General features: G+C 41.0%; 2 protein-coding genes and 1 long non-coding RNA gene across 4 annotated transcripts; 1 reads left to right on the top strand and 2 right to left on the bottom strand.

The window, feature by feature from the left end:
- Nucleotides 1-2,374: 2,374 nt before the first annotated feature.
- On the bottom strand, nucleotides 2,375-5,009 carry LOC125970440 (uncharacterized). The gene is made up of 2 exons (XR_007482099.2): nucleotides 4,934-5,009; nucleotides 2,375-2,674 (listed from the first exon to the last, which is right to left on the bottom strand). It is a non-coding gene; the product is annotated as an uncharacterized lncRNA (long non-coding RNA).
- A 706-nt stretch (nucleotides 5,010-5,715) lies between these two features.
- On the bottom strand, nucleotides 5,716-22,338 carry nts (neurotensin). 2 transcript variants are annotated; one of them, XM_049722737.2, is made up of 8 exons: nucleotides 22,234-22,322; nucleotides 22,022-22,164; nucleotides 21,739-21,926; nucleotides 9,384-9,485; nucleotides 8,699-8,770; nucleotides 8,018-8,070; nucleotides 7,610-7,885; nucleotides 5,716-6,981 (listed from the first exon to the last, which is right to left on the bottom strand). In XM_049722737.2, the coding sequence occupies exons 3-8, from the start codon at nucleotides 21,869-21,871 to the stop codon at nucleotides 6,835-6,837; spliced, it is 783 nt and encodes a 260-aa protein (XP_049578694.1). In that variant the 5' UTR covers nucleotides 21,872-21,926; nucleotides 22,022-22,164; nucleotides 22,234-22,322; the 3' UTR covers nucleotides 5,716-6,834. The 2 variants fall into 2 exon arrangements, with proteins under 2 accessions (XP_049578694.1, XP_049578693.1); XM_049722736.2 differs by lacking the exon at nucleotides 22,022-22,164 and having other exon boundaries at nucleotides 22,234-22,338.
- rassf9 (Ras association domain family member 9) lies at nucleotides 9,472-14,200 on the top strand. The gene is made up of 2 exons (XM_049722725.1): nucleotides 9,472-9,613; nucleotides 12,446-14,200. The coding sequence occupies exons 1-2, from the start codon at nucleotides 9,567-9,569 to the stop codon at nucleotides 13,611-13,613; spliced, it is 1,215 nt and encodes a 404-aa protein (XP_049578682.1). The 5' UTR covers nucleotides 9,472-9,566; the 3' UTR covers nucleotides 13,614-14,200.
- Nucleotides 22,339-22,882: the final 544 nt, after the last annotated feature.

Raw genomic sequence — 22,882 nt, 5'->3', positions numbered from 1 at the left:
TGTTTTTTTATGGATGGAAAACGCCTTCAATATTATTATGATCTTAATTTTTCAAAAATAAATTCTCATTTCATTTTGAAGTCTTAACATTTCATTCAGTGATTCTTTAGTGGACCACTAGAGGGAGCAATTGTATTGCAAAAATCATTGCTTTCCAGAATTGAATCAAAGAAATTGATTTTGTTCGTTTGTAGTTTACTTGTGAAGAAGCACACCACATTAAGCACCCATCGGAATCTTCTGCATTCCTGTCAAGTGACACGATCTGTTTCCGATCTCGGGAGATTCGCCGTTGCATCCTAACGTTTTTCATTTGCTGCTTACGGTTTGCGTTTGCTGTGACAGCTGCCGGCCTTCAGACGCACAACCTGCTTGAAAGCAGAAGAAGCTCCCCGGAGACGACCGCTGGGAGACTTTGGTAATTGTCACCGCCAACAGCTGGACGCGAGGAAGGCCAAATACATCGTGTGTGTGCGAGGGGTGTCGTCACATTTTTATTTTTTTGCGAGGCGAAGCATTTGATAGCCTCGTACGCCGAAGGGGCGAACCGTTTGGAGGCGAATGCCCCCGAGACGCCTTCTGTCTGTCTCAACTCCTGGTTAGGAACGTCGTGTTCCACTGGTGCGGAAAATAGCAAGCCCACCTGTCAGAATAAATGCTCAATTAGACCTCCATAAAAGGAAAATTATATTTAAAAAAAAAAAAAAGGGTCTTTCCAGTGTGACTCTTTTTGGAGATTCATAATCGCACCAGAAGGAAGAAATATTATGGGAATTAAATAGGATTTTCGTGAGAAATTTTTTGGGGGAGGGAAAAGAGTGGTTTTAAGAAAAAAACTCATCCTTTGTTGTCGTCCCAGGGATGTTTTTCCAACTTATAATTAATTGTATATTCCCAAAATTGCAACACTTAATGTAATACTTCATTACGAATGACTCATGCTAATCATGTAGCAGGCGTAGCTAATGTTGGCTTGTTTGCCATGCTAATGCTAGCTTAGCTATTTTGTTGAAGCTTGATGGCATTCTTTGCGACTTTATGCATCACGACTATAAACTTTCATAATGCATGCCATTGTGAATAGCGAGTTTGATGTTTGAAGATGGAAATGGTCCAAAAAAGATTTTTGCTTGAATATGATGCTAAACTCCAATTTCTGGATTTAGCACAATGGAGCGCTGTTTTGTTTGAGACTTTGGAGCCTTGGCGGTGTCTCTGCTGGACTCCGCCAGGTGCCACATGGAACGCTTCCACGTCGACTAACTTTGAATGCTCCACGCACTCCTTTCTCATCTTTCATCCCACATTTGGAACACGTTTTCTTTCGCAGTCTGCCAAGCCGACACAACAGATGGTTGCTGTGACAAATACATGAGGGAAAGATAGAAAAAAAAAAAAACACCTCTAAAATAACCTATAAAACTGATTGGATGAAGAACGTCATATGCCATTTTCATGTTTTGGATAAAAATACCTCATTTTAAAATTGAGGTTTCCTCATTTATGGAAACCACTACAATAATAATGATCTGTAAGGAAGTGATTTGAGGGAGGCCTTTATGGGCATTTGTTGGAGGTTTGGTATTGGTTGCTTTTTCTCAGTCGGCTTTGACTTAAACGCCTCAGCGGGGGGCCAGATGTCATCCCCACAAGCGGGAGCATCAAAAGGCAAAGAAAGGAAGGAAGCCTGGCGGGCCTTGGCCTCCCGTGTGCTGGCAGAACCATGGCAACCGCGACAATTGATTGTGCCTCAATCTCCTGTGGGGCAGTGCTCGATACTGCTTTTCTTTTTCTTATTATTACTATTATTATTCTACAGTTAGGTATATATATATTTCGTAACCAGATACAATAGCTGGCCAAGCGTCACGGTGAAAATACATCCTCGTTTGGTTACGCTTGACTTTGAAGAACGGGAGAGGGACACACTTGGGAATGGTGGGGACAAAAGACACATCTCAAGGACATTCAGACACATTTGAAGTTACACCCGTGTAAAAAGAAGTGTATATATATTCTGTCTATACTCTTAAAAAAAAAAAAGCCAAAGGGAAGCATAATCCTCTAGAGAGCTAATCTTGTGTGACATAATGCATGACGGCAACTTTCAAGGGCTAGTTTTACACAAAATGTAACATTACGATTAGGACTGGTTTGAATATTTGGGAATTAGGGTTTCGTGTTGGATTAATGGTTTAAGTTTAGTGCTTGGGGTCATATTTAAGGTTAGAATTAAGTCAAGGGGTTGGAAATAAACGGTTAGGATTTCTATTGATTGTTAGCATTAAGCTAAGCTAACTTTTCTAAGGTAAAGCTAAGCGGATGCTTTCGATTATTAGGTGCAATTCACTTTTGCTTAGTTTGACTCTCGAAATACATAGTAGAAAATGTTTGTTTTATTAAAGTCCACAAGCTGAACACTAACACAGAATGTAAAAGGCCATAAAAAAAACAAATATATGAACAAAAATGGTGCAGCAACACATCCAGACAAGCAGACAATACTACTGCACAATTATATTCTTCAAGTGTTGGGGAAAAAAAGCAACAACGTTATGGCAGCTTAACTGTGATGGTTCTTCATCAATCTTCATGTATAGGTGTTAAACTGCCCCCTGGTGGCCACAGCCTGCACGCCAGTGGGAGACGACTTTCTATGAACAGTCTGGGCTATCTGAAAGAAAAACAAGTCACTCCCAGATCTTTCTTACAGCATGCTCTGTGAAATGCAAGGAAAAGCCTTGACAGATGCACACACTTTGACTTTTATCGCATGAAATGAGTGTGCACACTGGCAGCCATGGAGCCCGACACAGTAAAGGCGCTAATTAAAGATTAATGTCAGCGCGCGCAGCTTGCTTTCAAGGCTCCCAGCAGCATTTTGCTCTGAAGCATCCCGGCCGGACACCCGCATGTTGCTAATTCAACAAGCAGCTGCAAGTAGCCAGCCAGGCAGCCAACCCGTGCATGAAAAACCTACGACAGTGCCAGCAAATGACTGACTTGTTTTAATTAGTGCAAGTAGGCAACCATACAAACGTAAAGTCCTTGCCATAATTTCCTACTTTAATCTAAAAAAAATTATGACCTTTTTTTAAAAAATCCAGATCCAAATCCATGATTTTTTCAAATAAATTTAAAACCCAATTGCACCTAACTCAGCGGAATAAAAGAAATCAAGACGACGAGTACGATCAACTACTGCGGCAATAGCTAGCAGGAAAACTGCGCGGCATGCAGGAAGGCTTTATATTAGACACGCCCACTTAATTAACACAGGTGTCTCCACTTAGAGTCTAAGTGACTTAAGACTGAACAGACTTAAGACTGTTTAAGTCTTAAACAGTCAACGTTTTCTGTCATTATAACAAGAAAATAATAAATCAACATTTGGAAAAAAACATAATAGAAACCATATAATTGAAAGCATATCTCAACAGGTTTTTTTTCTAGATTTGTTTTTCTTCCCAGACATGCACTCTCTTTTGATATTTATTCTAAATAAATTGCTTTCTGATAAGATTCAGCTTTTTCACAGGGGAAAAATATTAATTTTAATCAAAAACGATTTTCACTCTGAATGCACTGTGTAAAGGAGTGTTTCATAAATGCAAAAAAAAAAACATTTTCAAAACTTTAATTTAAAAGGAATAATAGCTCAAGATGAGGGGTGTTGCTTGTGTGATTGTCAAAGGGGGGGGGGGCGGCGAGGGAATCATTTTAATTAGCAGCAAACGGGCAAAGATACAATCTTCCACTCGCCGCCACAATTACTAACGTCCTCGTGTTTGGAACACAGTGAACCATCTGGTTGTGGGAGCGGGACACGACAGACGTACCAGCGCAGGCCTCGGCGACGTGCAAATATGTATTTTGTCAGGGGGGGGTCGTGTTGCTGTCACATAACTACCCATTTTAATAGCATGCCAGTTAGAAGAGGGCTAGTCAAATACGATTTTTTTTTTGAGTCAAATTCCATTTCTGGAGGTCACTCTGGCCACATGTGATTGTCGCGTAACAGTCAAAAGAAAATGGCCTTTTCATAAATGTGAACTAGTATTTTTGTAGAATGACTTCTTTTTTGGCTTGTCACTGCCCACCGGGATGATGTGACGTCGCCATAGCAACAAGTGGAGTGTCTGACTGAGGCAGCGGTGTCATGGATGCTGTCGATGCGCAGCGTGTCCTCCGATGCGAGAGCACGCCGTTACGCTCGTTTAAGAGGCCGCGGTTCTCTCCAAAGACGTTTGCAGCGTGAAAACGACCATTAGCACGGAATCAACTGGGGAGGGGCAGAAGGGGGGCGTGTCTAATTAACTCGGTTGATAATTAAGAGGATGCATGAAAGAAGGAGTCAGCTTTCAACCCTGCTCGGATATGCTACGGTACTGTGTCATAATTTTCACATATTTGTATTTTATCTCGTGAGGAAAATTATTTTATATTTTCTGAGTAAATTGTTTTCCATTCAGATTTTTTTTTTCTGTCCATGCCACACCGCTACTGCAGCACAACAAAGACCCAAAAGCTGGTTTGCTCGTGCCACCGCACGACATCTTTTCCACACAACAGATGTCCATCAACGGAACGATTAGCGTGACCCTGAAAATGCATCCAAGGCAACTGATGGTGTCTGCCGCCAAATCACTGGACTCCATTAAAAAGTTTGCTCAGACATCTGGCAGCGGATGCTTTTCCAATTTCGAGCTACGCTGGATTTTGGCGCTAAAATGCCTCAATGGGATGTGGATAAGCCAAGAAAACTTGGATGACAAGGACAGTGAATCCTCGCTTATCACATGGGATATATATGCCGCCGTAACTTTTTGGGGTTGCTGTTTTCCTCCATTTTGCTTTAAAGACAAATTCTCTAGCAAACACTTCAAAACAAAACAAAAAAACCGTTAACACCAACATAGAAGAAAAAGTTTACCTTTAAGGGGCGGAGCCTGGTGGTGCGGTCACTATGTGACGTCACTGAATCGTGGTGTGAGTATTTGGGGTGAGCTAGAAAATAATGCAATATAGCAGGGGCTTTTCTTTTGAGGAAACACTAAACAAACTAGCAATAAAGAGAGGAAAAATAAAGCGAAAAATTCAATATATAGAATGTTTTTTGTGTGTGTGTACCTGTGTTGTATATTGTCCAATTAGTTTGTTTTTTTGGAGGAAAAATTGGAAATAGTCCTAATAAATATTAATTGTATATATTAAGGTTTATAGATTTTTTTTAAAATACTTTTAGTGGAAGGAATTTTGATGTTTTGGGGATTCAACCTTATTAAAACCTACTTCTTAAAAAAGTCCTAAAATAGCTTTTGACGTTTTATCGATAAAAAATGCACATTTTTTCAAATAGGGTGTTTTCTCCGAATAAAGAAAGGAATGATTATATTTTGAAGTTATACGTAAATTTCACGTCATTCCACAGTATTGAAATCTTACAACCTGAGCGAATAATCCTTTCTTAGGTTTGTTCAAGGCATCTATAATATTGGATTCTGTCTTGTGGCTTTTTATTTGAGGGAAAACACACACACGCACTTTCACACGCACACACAAGTCTTTGAAAAGTTAACTTTCTGGGGTTGGGGGGGAAAAAAAGACAATTGTGTTCTGTCGTGCCTTTTCAAAGACATCCCTGAAATGTCTTTGGAATGAAAGTCAAGAACTTGTGGCGCCTGCAGCTCTCCAATAAAAGTACCCACAAAACAGTCCTCGTCTTTCTAGTTTATTCCTTGTCAAGAAAGACGAGAAGTGTATAGTGCATGCGTAAGGCAAAAAGTGCACAAAGTCACACATAAATACTAAATAGAAAGCTGCTTGGTATACAATGAATAAATGACATACAGGAATGACCTTGGGGAGTGAGCCTCATGCTGCTTCACCGTGTCTAAAACAATCGAGTCCAAAGAATAAAGACGCTTTGAAAATGGCAGAGGTGAATGACTTACACAACACTGCCATCTACTGGCTACAAAGGGCACTCATCTGACACGATGATGAGAATAATAATACTAGAATATGTAAGATGTGTCTGTATAAATGTTATTGTAACTTGAATTAGTTAAATGAAGATATTTGAAAACTTTGTGCCAGCTGCTTCTGGAAGTCGACTGAGAAAAAGAAACGTTAAAAAATGAACACTTACAGGTGTCAGGCTACTTTACTATCATTTAAAAAAAAAATAGTTTAGAGTGATTACAAATGAACAGAAAACGACAAAGAAAAAGCAAGACACCGAAACAAACCTCTTGTCAGATTTACTTTGCATGTTTTGTGTCACTTTAGAAGCATATTTTTAATCCATTACTTCTGTTTACGTTTCATTAAAATTTCAACAGCACAGGGCCATCCAATTTTAATGTCTTCAAGATATAATCATCTTATGATTAAGGTTTTATGGAGAAGGCTAATTTCTTTTTTATCAGCACATAAATCAATCAACAGCATGGTAATGGAAGGAAATAAAGCTAGGGCCCTAAAATTGACCCCTGTGGAACCCCGTTAGACAGCTGAGGGGAGACGACTTGAGTCACCAAGAAAAAAGTCACAAATCAATCTCCATCATCCCTATTGAAGAAATCTTTAACAGCTTTACTTTTTTTTGCCTTCTGTACCATTAAAATAAATGAGACTGTTTTTTGTTTTTTTTTACCTTGATACTTTAATGATGTACACAAACAACCTAAAGTAAAGTGTCAATAAATAAATAGAGCTTTTCATTCAATGTGATGCTCAACTTTTTATCTCGTCGAGAGGCGCGGCGGAGCGGGAAAAAGTTGGTCGCAGCATACGAAGGGGTGGCAGTAAAAGGACAAGGGCGGCAAGCGCTCAGTAAATTTCACTCCGTTTCAAGATGTACGGCCTCCGAGACTTGGAAACGTGAGTGGCTTGCCTTTTCAGGATGTACGGCGACTTGCGCTTGAGCGCCGCATCGCCGCCATTTCCCGCAGCGTACTCTCTGGAGTCGTGACGTAGCTGTCGAGAGAAAGGAGCCGTGTTATCGGCAAGGTTTTGTTGCCATGGAAGATGAAAACAGAATTTTGCTGGCGCTTTAATAATTTTTTTTATGTGTTTTTACAGTTTGCAGGGGCACCTTGATTGACAAGCAAGTGATTTTGGTAATATTATGTTTTAACTTTGACAGTTAAATACGTGAGGTCAAAAAAGGCTTAACACAAAAAAAGTACGTCAATTTTATTTTGGAAAAAAAGTGAAATCTCGAAAGTAGCCTCTTTATGTTAAATGGAATTAAGAAAAACTGATATTGTGTTAGTTTTTAATTTTAAAAAAATAAGTCTAGAAAGACTAGCTTTATTTTTCATAAAATTTTGATATTTGTTAAATATACTGTTAAAGGTGAGGCTGATTGTAACTAAAAAAGTCAAATCAAGTATTTAAAACTAAGTTGATCAGTAAAGTAACTAAGTTATTTTTTCAAGGTAACTATGGCAAGTTGGTAACATTGCTTACCAGTGCCCCGACCTGTAAATTTTGGAAGTTATGAGCTTTATGGATTTTTCTTGCTTTGTGTTGCTAGCAAAAATCTAGCGTTCACCGCTAGATGGCAGAAGTGAACATCCCAACGTTAGTGTGCATAACTCACCCTGCCCTGGCGACTGTGCAGAAGCGCTCTGCAGATGTTCTGCAGGTTATAAAGTTCCTCCAGCCTCTGATTGCTCCACTCCCTCATCATCATCTGCTGTTCCCCTTCCTCATCTTCATCTTCCTCCTCCTCCTCCTCTTCAGCCTCCTCGCCGCTCCTCCTCCACCAAGCCGCCTCCTCCGCTTCCTCCCCGAACAGCATCCCGCCAGCCAGCCGGCACAGGTTATTCAGCGATAGCCTCCAGTAGGGGGCGCTCTGCTTGCTCGCCTGTTTCAGCTGTTTCAGGATCAGCAAAAATGTGATCATATAGAATACAGAGTAGAGTGGAGTGCTGCTGAGGTTGTGAGAGGGTTAAAAAAAAAGCTTGATTATTCTGTTGGCTTTTTTGGGTGGAGAACGTTGCCGTACCTTGGTAGCAAACAGGCTGCTGAGGAGTTGTTCTCCCAGTTCCTGCTCCATGTCTGAAGAAGATGTTGCAAAACATTAGGTACACTTGCAACATTTGATCAAATCAGATATTTGAATTACTATTTCCAGTGTCATGGTCATCATAACAAATATTGCACATCATCACATAATTATACTAAACATAAAAAAAGTCATGTCTCATGAGTATCAGCAATTTAGCCAGTATAAAATGAATAGCAATGTAGTGGTTGTGGTGGTAGAAGTTGTATACTAAAATAGTTATCATAATCATGTCAGAAGAAAGTATTTTTATGACAAATACATATTCAAAAACAACTTCCAAGGTTCAGGTGAAAGTGAAATTATATAATAGCATGCACAATACAATACTGGAAAATAAATCAGCTCTGAAAAGTTAAATCATGAGTTTTTACTGTTTACTTTTTCTCTGTGTTTTCAAAGAGTACACATCATATAAAATTGCACTGTTTTAGTTGTCAATTATTTTATAGCTGATTTTTATTTTGGCTAATGACATCCAATACATCTTTTTTTTTTTTCAGAGGTTATCACACACTTTTTTTGGTTCAGGCCTAAATATTAGGAACGGCTCTTAGCATGTGTGAGGCGTGAATAATTAAACAAGTGCGTGTCAATCCAAAGTGAGCATTTCATTCTTACCTGCACACAGCCCGCTGCAGGTGAAACACAGCAACAGCAACACACAAGCCAAGTGAGCCTGCATATCGCCGGCTTAGACAAACAAACAAAAACAAGCAGGGAGTGAAATATGGAAAGAAAAGAAAATGCAATCCCAGATGTGGACCGATGAGATGAAGGAAGCTTTTTAGTCCATAGAGGTAAAACTTTTCAGGAGACTTCCTTGCTGCTTCTTCTGCTGCTGATGAGGAACACTTGGATGTGAGCCTCGGCTATATAAGAGCCGAGACCCCCCCCCCTCTTTCCCCTCCACCATCATTTCTTCATCCAGATGTGTCATCACGCGTCATTCTGCCGTCATGGATTTCTTTTTTTCCAGAGTGTCATTATATTATTGGACATCAAATATGATGGGGTGGTCTTGTTGATTTTACTCCTCACCCAAGCATCACTGCAGATGTGCTGATGATTCATTCACACCTGATTATAGACTCGTCCTTTTTTATAGCGCTTATCTCCACAAGTGTCTCGAATGTGCTGGCCGACTTGATGCATCTAAAATGATGTTTTTATTTTTGTGTACAGTATTTTGGCTCACTTAAGGGGAATAATATCAAATTTCAGGATGTTAGTATGACATTTGCGATATTCTTACACGGACATGGTTAAGTAATTTCTTCAACAGGTGCATTCAGTGTTGCAGTACCTTCGTTGACCACGCAGGTGTAAGGTGGCAGTGTTGCACCAGTAAAACATCCCACGGTTGCCTCCTCCTCCTCCTTCCTCTCCTCCTCCTCCTTTTGAGTTCCTGCCGGGACAAGAGAGAACTTTTTAGTTCAGTTTCAGAAGTGCGCGTCGTGGTGCTTGTGAGGAACTTGTTCCGACTGCAATGGCTCCATTCGGGAAGAACTTCCTGAAAGCTCGTCTGAAAAACAGGTAATTCAAAACCACCCTGTGAACCCCTTCAGGGGGGTTTACATGACATTGTCTCGGTGGGGTGGGGTGGGGGGCTTTTGGGTGGGAGTTTCCGTGCAAGTGTAAACCAGGTCAGGCAAGTAATTTGCTTTAAAGTGTTCAAACTGGCAATGCGATTAACTAAAAGTGATACGAGTGGGTCAGCGCAAGTGTTTTGAAAGAAAACAAGGCAGGATTTTTTTTTTTAAAGACAACTGACAATTGCACTACCTACCTTTGTTGCGACTGCCCTTTATTTTTCATTTAATTAATTTCTATTAATAGTTTATTGTTTTAGCCCTGCTACTAAATGTCATTAAATACCTGCATAAATCCATAAAAAAATGATCGATTACTCTCGTCACTATTTTATATATCCTACTGTACTTAAAAATATGAAAACATATATGAACAACAGTGCAGTGTTTTACTTGAGTTAGCATCATGCTAAGTCATAATGGCAAACGCCATAGAAGAGGTAACGAATAGCATTGGTGTCGGTCGCCATGTTTTAATAGATCTTTGAACACAAACGGTGGAGCAACATATAGACAGGCAATTATTATATCATTTAAATGGGGAAGGATTATTTGATATAAATGTATTAAATACGGTATTCCATTAAAATGTGTAAGTAATTATGAATGACTTTATATTTGACTACATTAAAGCAGATCATAGGAAAACTATTTGATACTTTGAGTGTGTTTTCGTGCTATTTTAAATGACCGTTTCATTTTAATGTATGCATTCGTCACATACGATCTCCCCGGTGACATTTACATGCACGCCATGTTTGCACAGAGCTGTGCGTATCCACGCTGTGATTACCTTCAAAAGGTGCGTGCGCCCTATTTTTCTACATCGTGAAAGCCGCCACTGTCATCACCTCTCCTTGAATCTGCAACCGCAATTTGGTCAAGTAGCTCACTCTCCTTTTCTCATGTATATTTTGTTGAAGATGCTTCTTTGGAAGAAGTGTGTGAAATCAGAATACCACCCCCAGAAAAATGCAGCCAAAAGCTGCCTTCAAGTGCTCTGGAGTGAGCCAATGGCGTTCTTGACTAGATGAGGGCAGCGGCTAAAGCCTCAGCTGGCTTGGAGTTGGATTTAATTGAAAGGCGCTCCCCCCTTTGCTTCCAAACGTCGCAGGGCGTGTGTGAAGGTTGTGTCGTGCTTGTTGTTGTTAGATAAGGAGGGGGAAGAGTCGTGTTGTGTCTCTGTCCGCACATCACAAGTGCGAGCGAATCATCCCGCAGATAAAGATGATGTTATTTTCCTTATTCCACACCCAGATAAGACCATCGACAGGAAGCGCCGCCCGCGTTTTTCTTTTCCGCTAGCGAATGTTTACCCGTGTTCCCAAAACATCAAAGCTCCTTCAACCCACTTTCCCACTGCCTGTCAGTTTTGTGAATTGTTGGATTTCAGAATAAAAGGGGGTGTCAAGTTTTAACATGTCACCTCTCACCAATTATCACCTTTTATATGAGATGCTTGCGATGGGGATGCCATGTGACTTTGACAAAAAGATATTTTCGGATGAAAGCAATCTGCTTTTAGTTGACTTGGAATGGAGCGGCCATAAGGGATTTGCACCAGGCCCCCTGATCAAACACCTTAGCCACGCGCTTGCCAGATAACGTAGATGGAAAATAAAGAGGCTGAGGCCATTTTTTTGTACTTCCTGTCTGGCACAGGAAGTGGCGATTGTGCCTGAGGACAAATGCAGGTGCTTCCCCGCAATACACACAAGGGCGCGCTGTGCTGTATTCTCTTCCTGTTCTGTTCTGTTTATCCACCTGTGTGTTCCCAATATTACTTCATCGTGGTAACTTTTATATTTTCAACACGGTTGATGACTTGGATGATGTCATCCAGTACAAGCTGAGTTTTTCTGTGTTCCTTTCGAAAGTAAAAAAAATTTGTGAGTCTGTATTATAGAACTTATTGCAGATGCAGTTATTTATTTACAATAAGCGTATTAAAAAAAACAAAAAACAGATTGCGTCATCATCAAGTAAGCCTTGCAACTCTGTTTAGTTTCCCTCGAGGATACAAATGCAAAGTGTCTGTTTTAAGTGGAAACGGTGAACGAGTTGTCTGGAATGTGTCAGGAATGCAACAATGGCAGTTAATGGTTACGCGGACCCTCAGAGCAAATAGCCGAGTGACGTCTTCGACAAACAAATCATCCGAATCCGGCGAGTGAGCGCGACTTTGACCTCCCACGAGTTTTACAGTAATTGGGGCTTCATTGAAAAAGTTAAAAGTGGAACACCTAACACTCCATTGTGTTTTTGTTCTTTTGTAAAGACTTTACATCAGCCTGCATAAAGGCCTCCCTTTCACACTGGCTATAAAAGCCATCCTGCCAGAAGCTGTTCAGGTTGCCGATGGAGTTCACCAAAATAATAAAATGGGATTAACTAACATTACTATGACATTAACTGGGATGACGCATACATTTCTCCCGCCATGCGGAAACTAAACACGGCGCGCAAATCCAATCGGAACGTCTTATTCGATTACCTGCTCCCACAAGTTGGACGTCTGTGCCACTTAGTCATGTCTATTAGCAATGCTACATTAGCGTTGACCTATTAGCCACAGAGATGGCATACATGTTTTTGGAGAAAAAGAAAATGGCTACCGTTCGGTTGTCACAGTCCAGATGACAAAGGAATGAGTAATGCCTAATAGAATGATGATGAGCCTGTGAAAGAATGTCATTTCTTAATTTTTGAGCTCTTAGCTCTTAGCTTGGTTCATTATCGGTTATGAAAATACAAATACTGTTCCTGTCTTCCCCAGGACAAAAGACAACGAGTCCATCGCCGGGAAGGAGATCCAGGTGACGGTATGCAATGAGGAGAAGGTGGTCTGCGGTGTGACCAAGCACACCACTTGTGGCGACGTGGTTAAGGCATTACTGGAGGATCACAAATCTGTCCCGGAGAGCAAGCGACTCCTCCACGGAGAGCCCAAAGACTTCAGTCTGGTGGAACGTTACAAGGGTTTCGAAAGGGTGTTGCCGCCCCTTAGTAGAATCCTGAGGTTGTGGTATGCCTGGGGGGACCAGAGACCCTTCGTCCAGTTTGTCCTAGTCAAAAGCAGCGATGTTGTGCCCCAGCGTGCTATGAAGCCTGCAAAGAACCGAAGTAGATATTCTAGGAACCCTCAGGCTCTTCCTGCGGAAAAGCAGAAACGCGTAGTGAGGAAGGCCTTCCGGAAGCTGGAGAAAATCCACAAGGAGAGCAAGACATCTGACAGTACTGAGGAGATTGATCGCATGGTGCAGCTCATCCTCAACCAGGACCAAACCATTCGAGAGCAGATCCAACGCATGGAGGATCTGGAAGTGGAGTTTCGACAGTTTCAAGGGAAGGAAGACCACCACGGCGAGTTGGAAGCTTCCGCGTTGGACTCGGAGGAGCTTGACAAGCTGCTGCAAGCCAGTGATGATGTCCAGAAGCTGGAGCTTCAGGTCCATAGACAGCAGGCCCTCATAGTACAGCTCTGTCGCGACATAGACGCCGAGCAGAGGATGGCTGCGGGTTGCGAGCCGGAAGGAGCGTCAGCCGTCCCCTGGACCCCCACGGAGGCCGACGAGTCCATCTTGGCTGAGCTGGAAAGGATGCAAGCGGAGCTAAGGCGAAGCTATCTGGCCGGCGTGTCCCTCCATAGCCAGGCGGCTGAGGTAGACAAGCAAATCCGTTGCTCTGAGGCCACCTGGCTCTCCAGGGATCAGGAGTGCTGGCAGTTGGCCGCTGAGCTCAGATCGCTGCAAATGAGCGATGACGCCCAGGAGATGGCCGACGGAATCGTAAAGGTGAGAAATGAGGCCACCACGGTCAAACACGTCACATTCCCCATGGACATGACCGACACGGATTCGGACACCGGGATCAGCTCCACACACAGTCAGGACTCACTGTCCCCCGGCTTGGACTTCCCTCCACCGCTGGACACGGACGTCTGAAGATGTCTAGAGAACTACTTTTGAAGATGTCTGGACACAGAATTGAAGGATGTCTCTACCACTGGACTGAATGTGTAAAGAATGTCTGGACGTTTAGATCGGGACTTGAACATTTCAAGGGGTCTGGAAATGTGAGTGAGACTGTCAAGTGAGACCAGACCACGAAAGAAAGTCACTTATCATTGAACATGGACGTTACATGAAAACGTCCAAATGTCTCCACCACTGGAAAGAGAAGTCTAAAATATTTCCACCATCTACAGAAACTAGAAGGGCTTTTCATATTTCTATTTAAAAGCCATACTGCACTTAAGAATGTCCTTTTACAGTGTTTTTTTTTAATTAAAAGTCACGAAGATGCACTGTGTATATGAGATTTATATCAATTTATTATTGCCACAATTGTACATATGCTTATTTGTTTCTATATTGTATCCACTCTGCTTTGTAAATCTCACGACACCCACAAACACACTACAGTTGTACAAAAACGATATATTTATTTATCCTGCAATTTGATTCCACGCCAATGAAGTTGAAATGTCCATTCAAGTTTTCATAATAAACAAACAAAAATGTGACACCTATTGAATTTGTGGTGGATGTATTTTGTGTCACAATAATGAAGTCATGTAACCTTATCAGATTACGGAATGTGTGTTGCAGACTAAAAGTGTCGCTATACTATACTTTGCTAGCTCCTTTTTTTTGGGGATATTATGTCGGGTGTAACGTATAATCAGAGAATGACCTCCAGGGCAAAAAAAGCCGTCTTCTCGTCGAAGGTTCGACTGACTGACTGCTTTGTACTCGCGTAAGACGGGTCGTGCCGGAGGTGGGGGGGCTCGGGGAGGGTATCTATTTCACGCACGCAACACTCCCGCCATCTTCTCGTACTCCGCCGCCGCTAGTCTTGTGTGTTCCAGGGTCCGCAGGATAAAGAGGTCCAATTATGACGCCAGCTGCGCGGTGGTGTCACATCAGAGTTCAAGCTCCGCAAGCTGAGACACGTCCGACACGTTCGAGGGCCTCGCGGATAATTGGCAGCGCATCCAACAAGCGTGAATCATTTCATCAAACGGCCCAAGAGGCAATAAAATGGCACTACAGTAGCACTACAAGTGTGTGTGTGTGTGTGTGTGTGAGTGTGTGTTGTCGCTGGCAGCTTTAAAGATAAGAAATCAAACAGATCTCTTCTACCTCCAGGCGAGAAGACTTACGTAGACCTCCAACAAGGCCAGAAAAACAACCAAAACAACAATTATATGAAGTGCTTGCGAGTTCAAATCGAGTTTTCTGAAGTCGACGTACACGTTGGATACATCGCTTGTATTTCAAAGTATGAACGAGGCATACAGCCTGTCATTAAAGAAAAGGTCGAAGATATTAGTATGTGCTCAGACACAGCGACGCTAACTATTAAGGCATATTACAGCTACGTTCGTCACAGGTATAGCACTCCGAGGTTACCATTAGCAGAAGCCTCCAAAGCTTTTTGCTGATTTTTGAAAGGTTGCCAAATATGGCACTGTTATCTTAACATTTAATAATAATATCATGGAAATGTCACAGTTAATGGCATGTTCCAGGTTAACAATGCTTGTTTTTGTTGAGTCTAGCCATTACTTAGCAACTGCTAAGCTAGCAAGTGTGGGTTTGGTATTTGGTATTAAAAAAAATATTAAAGTATCCACACTGAAGTCTATTTCAATAATATCTGTTGAGATGGTGAGCGCCTGATTCCTGAGGAGCTACTTATGTAGACACATTGGTATTTAAGATTGACCTGGAATCGTCTGATTGGGATTAAAAATGGCCGCCGTGATGATGTACCAGAGTGTTGTAAGGCCTAAATGCAAATGTGCTCAAATGTAGCTTACCAAAAATAAATCTTTGTTGTCAACAATCAACTACAACTATCGTCATTGCGGTAAAACTCTGACTTTGACATTTTAGTCTGAGAAAATCGTTAAATGTAAGCTCAGGTTTACGTAAGCAAGCTCTCTGGTGGAAGCCAGACAATTGGGCACACTTCAAATCCCATTGTGTTTTTTTTACCGTACGTTGCCATGACGACTTAAGGACTACTGATCTCCCTCGTGCGTCTGCATCTGCATTCTTCCAGGGGCATTTGCTCCAGTTCAATCCAATTCCCGCGAAACAAATAACCTCTTTAACATAAAAACGCCATCTTGAATGAAGTCAATTCTGAATAAACAACTTTCTGTGCTCGTGCGGGAGGGGGGGATCCAGATTTACACCGGCACAAAGGGAGACACATTCCTCCCGCCTCGCGCTATGTGTGTTTCCCGTCAGCGTTCCCATCTAAAAGGAAAGCCAAAAGGAATGTGAAAGGTAGCAAGGCCTGTGTGATGACCTTGTAGTCTCGCAAACACACATTTGCGTACACACACTGACACGTATTTTACGGTTGTTATTGTTAAGATTCATACAAAACGTGAGAAAATCTCGTAAACGTCTAAATTTCAATGCCTTGACTGTCAATCTTCAGATGTTGGGAATATTCGTAAAATAAGACCCCCCGAATTGAGTCGTTCGAAATAAAACTAGCATAAATCTCAAACGGTTGCTGAACAGCCAGTTCGGTAGGTATCGAGCTTTTAGTTGGGCGCTCACAAAACGGTGAAAACGAGTGACACAAAAGTTTTTTGTTTTTTTTTTTACCTCTAGCAAATGTCAAAGCAAGAAATTTATTGATTTTGATCAGCAGCCGACTGGAGTTGCTCAGAAGCAGCACAGGAAGTGCAAGCAGGAAGCGGCGTGTTTGTGCAAAGAAAGGTCGCCACTCATTACGAAGAAGGACACACACACACACACACACCATAACCTTATTGTAACCTCAACAGTAAAATGTTGAGTTGAAAAGTCTTAAAGGACAATTTGAAAGGATGTTTCAACACAGCAAAGTGAGCCAAAGTGCTCCAGAAAGTTCTGAAAGAAAGAACAGAAAAATAAATCTGCTTTGTATTCGACTTTTCGTGCCTTGTTAGCACGGCTAATAACTTAGCTACTGTGTGAGACGAAACATTAGCTACTAGTGCCACTCGGAGTGTGTGTAAAAATATAAAATTCATGCAAATTGTGATCATGTGATTGTTTAATTGTCTTGGGCATCCCTAAATGAGATTAGTAGCTGCGGCATGTGAACGTAATCCGATTTTCTTCATTTGATAATCAACATCATACTGCAGGCGGATCATATTACTCTCGTCTATGATTTAGTTTGGAATAACTTCCTGCCAATCACTTGAGTGACTTTTCACACTTCGGTCTCTCTGGAAGAAAACGATTGACTCCCGTCTCACTCCATCAGCTCTTAAGGCAAAGTTCAAGCAGCACGTTGAGATTCAATTTTTTTTTGCACTTAAAAGAAAAATTCATCCAGAAATTGTTTTTCAGCTCAAAGGGCTGTCAATAAAATATTTTGACTGCGGCAATTGAAGTCGTGACAGCTAAACCTTTTTTTTTTATAGTCCCTAATTATCCAGTCTTATGTGTTTTAGTCTATTATCGCTTGTCGTGAACAAAGTTAGTAGAATAGCTAGCTAGCACTGTAGCTAATGGCAAACACAATAGCCAATTTAATTGTTAACATCATGTCTTATATCGTAGCTTTCATCATGGAAATCATAGTAGCTAACATTGTGGCTAACAATTTAGCTAATACTGTAAGCTTAAATCATCATGCATCGACGTCAGTGTGATTATCATGACTAGCGCTAATAGCTAAAGGCTAATAGCTTACGTTAGAGGGAACTATGTAGTTGATAATACCCTTAGCTAACATTATATACTAATTGTCTACATCAATGGAGGTTTTTATCAATACTTTTGCTAACTTTTTTTGACATTTATTTCAATAGAATGTGAACATAACCTTTTTCAGCCGCGCCGTTTTCATTAGCCGAGAACCGCACGGGGACTGAAAGCAAATGTCAAACACACTTTTCAATTCGACTAAAACGTTGGTGAAATGTATGTTCTTGACCAGTCCATTTTCAATTTCCAGCAAATTTGATTGAACCAAACAATTCTTGGAGCTCACTCGATGCTACTGCTTAAGCTAACAAGTGAGGTGCTATTTGCGCAATTATAAAAATATTCAGTTGTCTCGACATTGAAGTGAGCTTCTAAATTTTGGGGGAGGAGATTGATGGATGGATGAATGCATATTATTATTTATGATGTAAAATGACATTCTAATAACAATCCCGTTTTGGGGCTGGCTTCACTAGCTGTCGAGAACAATGGAGGGCGTTTCCTGTCGGGTCAAGCCTACCATCAATGTGTGTGTGTGTGTGTGTTGCGTCCAGATGCTTCCACCTTAATGACGGGTCAAGACCCTGCATGCCCTCCCGCCTTGGTGCACAAGCAAAGCAAACAGGTGCTGCCTGTGCCCGTCAGGACATCACGTCAGCCACTCACCACCGCGTTGGCCAGCTGCGCACACACACACCCACACACCCACACAGATGATCTTTGCTAAAATCATGGAACATCACGACTTGCCGTTGCGGCCAAAATGTTCACCAAGGCGTTTGCTAGCGACAGTGTCAATGTTAGCCATTATATTAGTCAGGGTGTTAGCAACAGTGTGACGCTACTTAGAATATATTTCTTGTTTTGAAGTGATAATATAATACATTTTTTATGAATGAATTTATTTTTAATGAGTAAACGAATCTAAGAGAAGACAAGTCCAGTTCGATGGACACGGTAAACCAGCAATGCAGGGAGGGATTTTGTTGTAACATGAAGTCAACTTTTCTTTTTTTCCTTTTCTGTGCGGTACTGTTGTTAGCCTCTTAGCGGCTCAGAAGGATTACAAGTCTCTGTGGTTTCATGTCTGGATGCTACCCCCGTCCCCCCTTCCCCAAATCCCTTCCACAAAACACCCTCACTCCCCCCCCTTCCCACCCATCCTTTGAAGCCAATTCTCCTGGTCTGAAGCCCGGGGCTGCTACGTGATGTGCACACACAATTGCACGATAAACTTATGTGGCTGCCAAGTGTCAGTAGTGTAATGGATATGCAAGAAGACGACGAGAACTTGACGATTCAAGGAAGAAGCAACAGATCACAGAGCACGTGGATGAGCTTGAAAGTACTCTCGTCTTCTACCTCGATTTACCTCGGGGCTAACAGTATTTTTTTTTTTTCCACCATTTTGTCAGCAGTAATGGGAAAAGAAATAATTGGTTTTGGGGTCAAGCTCACTACGTCTACACTTAGGCCCTCTGATGGACTGGTTTGCGTCCCAATACTTTTGCCTTTGTCTCTGCTGTTAAGCGAAGCTAATGTACGCGTGACAGCGTGACGGCAGGTTAGCAACGTCGTTTAGGATCACTTAACATGCTAATCGGGCGTAAGCGTAAATCGCGGCTCCTTTCGCTCGGTTGAAGAAACCAACGAGGAAGAAGAGCTCGCTTCGGTGCACTGAAATGTTCGCTTCTACTTTAACTCCTTTCTCCAGGACATTTTTTTTTTTTTGTATGAGTCACCCTGCACATCTGTGTGTGTCTTTACAAAATAATTACAAACTAGTGTGATTGACAGCAGCAGGGAAATTAAAAAAAAAAAAAAGCATGGGCCTTCCGGTCCTCTAGATGGCGCTAATAAATATTACACTTACTATGGGTTACATTTTTATGTTGATGTCATTTTATGATCAAAAGCTAATTTTTTTCTTTCCAAACCGTCTTCCTTTGCAAATAATGAGGGCTCACAAGATTTTTTTTCTATAAAAATACATATTTTCAGTATAATGTTGCCTTCCCTTTGAGTTACAATCCAATTAAATTTAATTGAGTAGAATAAATAAAAGCGGCAACGTGGATATAATGTTGCATTCCATCCAATGAAGGTGTTTCTTTCATTTAATTGGCTTATCAGTAATGTAACATGATACGCTTCAGAACATGTATGAAATCATAAAGTCCAATTTTCAAATTAAAATCTGTGTTAAAATGTGACTTAAGCCGTTGTCTGTCCAGTTAATGAAGATTTAACGATGGCCACAATCTCCTTCCATATAGATCAACATTTATCAATATGCACATATTTGAACGAGCAGCCTGCGAGTCCTAAATGAGCCTGAGTGTTTTCTTGGGCTGTTTTACCAATTAGCCGCAATTAACACAAGCGCTTTACATAAGGCGCACATCTGTGCCGTGTGATGAGGTCTTTGTCTGCCAGCGCTCGCACACAAACACAAACACACACCCTTGGAGACATGATTATGATGATCTTATTAGAACAAACACCACCATGTCTCTGCGGAGTCCCACAGGGGTCCGTTCTCCTGACCCTCACGCTTGGTAGCTGTATGGCCACGTCTACGTATAGTCACATCAGAGATTATTTTTAGCTGTTCGATACAACGACCTTGTTGGTAAACAACAACAATGAATGATTTTTTTTTCATTTTTGCTTTCCTCACTTTTGTGAGTGGCAACAAATTGCATACAGACATTTTTCAATTTTTTTTTAACCGATTGCTCAAGTGGCATCAAAATGCCATCAGAGGTAGTTTAGGGGTTAGAAGGCTAGCACGTTTAGCCAAGTGCGGCGCATTTTGAGAAGAGGCAATGAATACGTTTGACCTTCAGCGAGCGGAGCGCGGGGGGCATTAGCCTTATCTGAGTGACGCGTAATTGCGTTGCGGCGACCGCTCGCTCGCTCATCCATCCTATAGTTACACTTCTTTACACACTACGCAAACACGTGTGCCACTAAAACACGTCTTTTATTCTTTATTTTATTCTTTATAATTTTATTCTGTTTGGAATCATAAAAGCTGCCAAGTTAACACATAAAATTGAAACAATAATAATTTGGCTTTACTTTTTTTTTTTTATTCAGTCATCGTGACGTCGGTCATTGAATGCAACACTCCTGACATTTTGTTACATTCACAAAGAAATTACGACAAGATGAGTTCAAGGGTCACGTGATGCAATTAAGCCTTTTCATGCCGCTGAAGGAAAAATAATAAAACTATAACTCAATTGAGTCTCTAATGGAGGTGAGAGGACAGGGAGATTTCTATCGATTTTGATTTGGGTGAGGATGTGGTGCAATAATAATACAGGCACTAATGGTTACATAAAGACATCGGAGAAAATGAGATTAAAATACTCCACATTTCAGGACTTAAATGATCTTTTATATTACAAAAATGTCAATATTTCTGCCTTTGAAAGGGTCTCCAGTTTCCTTCAGCAATATTTGTTTGCTTTTTTGTGACCAAATAAAGTCAGCCGGTTGATGCTTTTCAGAGTCATGGGTGGGTTGCGCTATGATGATGAACAAGGCGACAATTTAGTGACCCTTGAGTCGCTTCCATGGACTGCTAAGTGCTTTCTCGGGCAGCGCCATGACGCACGGGCCTTCTTAACATCACACCTCCTCTGTACGCGTGTGTGGGTTTAACAAAAAAAAAGGACTAAAATCAGAAAATAGGTTTCGATTTAAGCAAATCAAATGATTCCATTTTTAAATTGACTGTCCTTGAATCATATTGCCATGTACTGAACCAAGAAATTTGTCACAAAGATATTTTGAACCTAAAAGTATATAATACACAAAGTATATAATTTATTTGAATATATATTCTTCTGCACCTCAGTGGAATAAATTCAGTTTATCTAACTTCCAAGTGTTTTTCCCACTACAAATGTGATTTTGAAAACTGTATATTACGTAAGAAGCAAAGAATGTAAGGTAGATAATCGCGTGGAGCACATTAGTTAAGCCGTGAAGGATTTCTTTCTGTTTGGTTGCGTTAATGTAGGATTCGTTGCGCAAAAACAGCTTTTGATGAGTCATCATCATCATCAGCTTGGTCTTCATCGCAATCTTCATCACACAACAACGTCAGGGAGAACAAGGACTAAAAATAAAAACGACAAACCTCAAACAAGCGGATTCGGTCCTGAGGAAATAGACACGCTGTTTAAGTTCAAACTATGTTGTCATTTTTATGAAATTTATTTGATCACTACGACTGAAACTGCATATTTTTTATACAAATCGCGCACACATATAGGAAATATGATTTTTGGTGTGTGGTGTTTGTATTTGTGTGTGTCAGTTGCTAGCTTGCCAGGTCTCAGCTGGAGTGTTTGGTCTCCAGAGGAGCATGCTCTTCTCCTATGGCCACATCTTGAATGTATCTCCATGATGATGATAATAATGATAATGATGGAAGCCATGCAGCAGGACTTGTCTGTACTCATTATTGATCATAAAAGGGAAACGCACATGGAAGCCACACGTGGACATTGTCAGCTCCTGGAAAGTAAAGTAAATACAAAATTAATCAATATAAATTAACCAATGACATTCAGATACTAATTTTGAATGAGGAGGGTGGTTTTAAAACAGACCTGGACAAAAAAGATGACACACAATCACACCATTTTTGTAACTTTTACATTTAAAACAAGAAGATGACGTCAACGTTCACGGCTAGGAAACACATGAGGTTGATACAAAGCAGCGATATGCTAATTGTGGACATAGCTTCAACCTAAAAATGAAATACAAAATACTCAAACATTTACTGACATTATTATGTGATTAATAAAGCTTTACCCACTTGGAAAACTAGGTTAAAACAACGCGGACGCTGACCGACGTCAGTAGTTAGCCGGTTCTCTACGACAAGGTGGAAACGGCTCCGCGCATGCGCTCTGAAATACTGTCGCAGGTGAATCTGATTAAACCATGGTTTACACCGCCCTCTACTGACCAAATTGAGTACTTTTCGTCTCAGAGAGAACATACGTATTTATTTAAATGATGTGATAGGGGAAAATACTTTTTATTTTTGTCATATTCAAGTGTTCCTGCAATCATTGAGACTTTTTCTTTCATTAAACGAGGCGTTGCAAAAAGCTTTGTCCCTGTGTGTATCATAGACACGTGTAGAATTTCATGTATTTTGTGAGCTAATTTAAATGCGCTTGAATTTGAAGCATATCAGTTTCCATTTTCATTTTTATAATCATGTATATTCAACAGCAAGCAACCACAAGCTTTTATTTCATTATGCATTAGCTCAATCAGTATTTGAGGTGATTACACATTCATGAGGTAACAATATATTGTACATGTCAAGTTAATACAGTCTAATCTTGCAGTAATGAGGAATGAATGAAAAGGTTTCAAATGGCACAGTGTAGTTGCGTTTTTCCGCCAGCAGAGGGGAGCAAAGTCTACATTCAGTCTTTGTGCTGACTACACAA

Source organism: Syngnathus scovelli, chromosome 6 (assembly GCF_024217435.2).
Source record: "Syngnathus scovelli strain Florida chromosome 6, RoL_Ssco_1.2, whole genome shotgun sequence".
In the NCBI taxonomy this organism is placed as follows: domain Eukaryota; kingdom Metazoa; phylum Chordata; class Actinopteri; order Syngnathiformes; family Syngnathidae; genus Syngnathus; species Syngnathus scovelli.
Note: the sequence above shows the minus strand (reverse complement) of the source record. Positions and strands in the feature narration are given on the sequence as shown.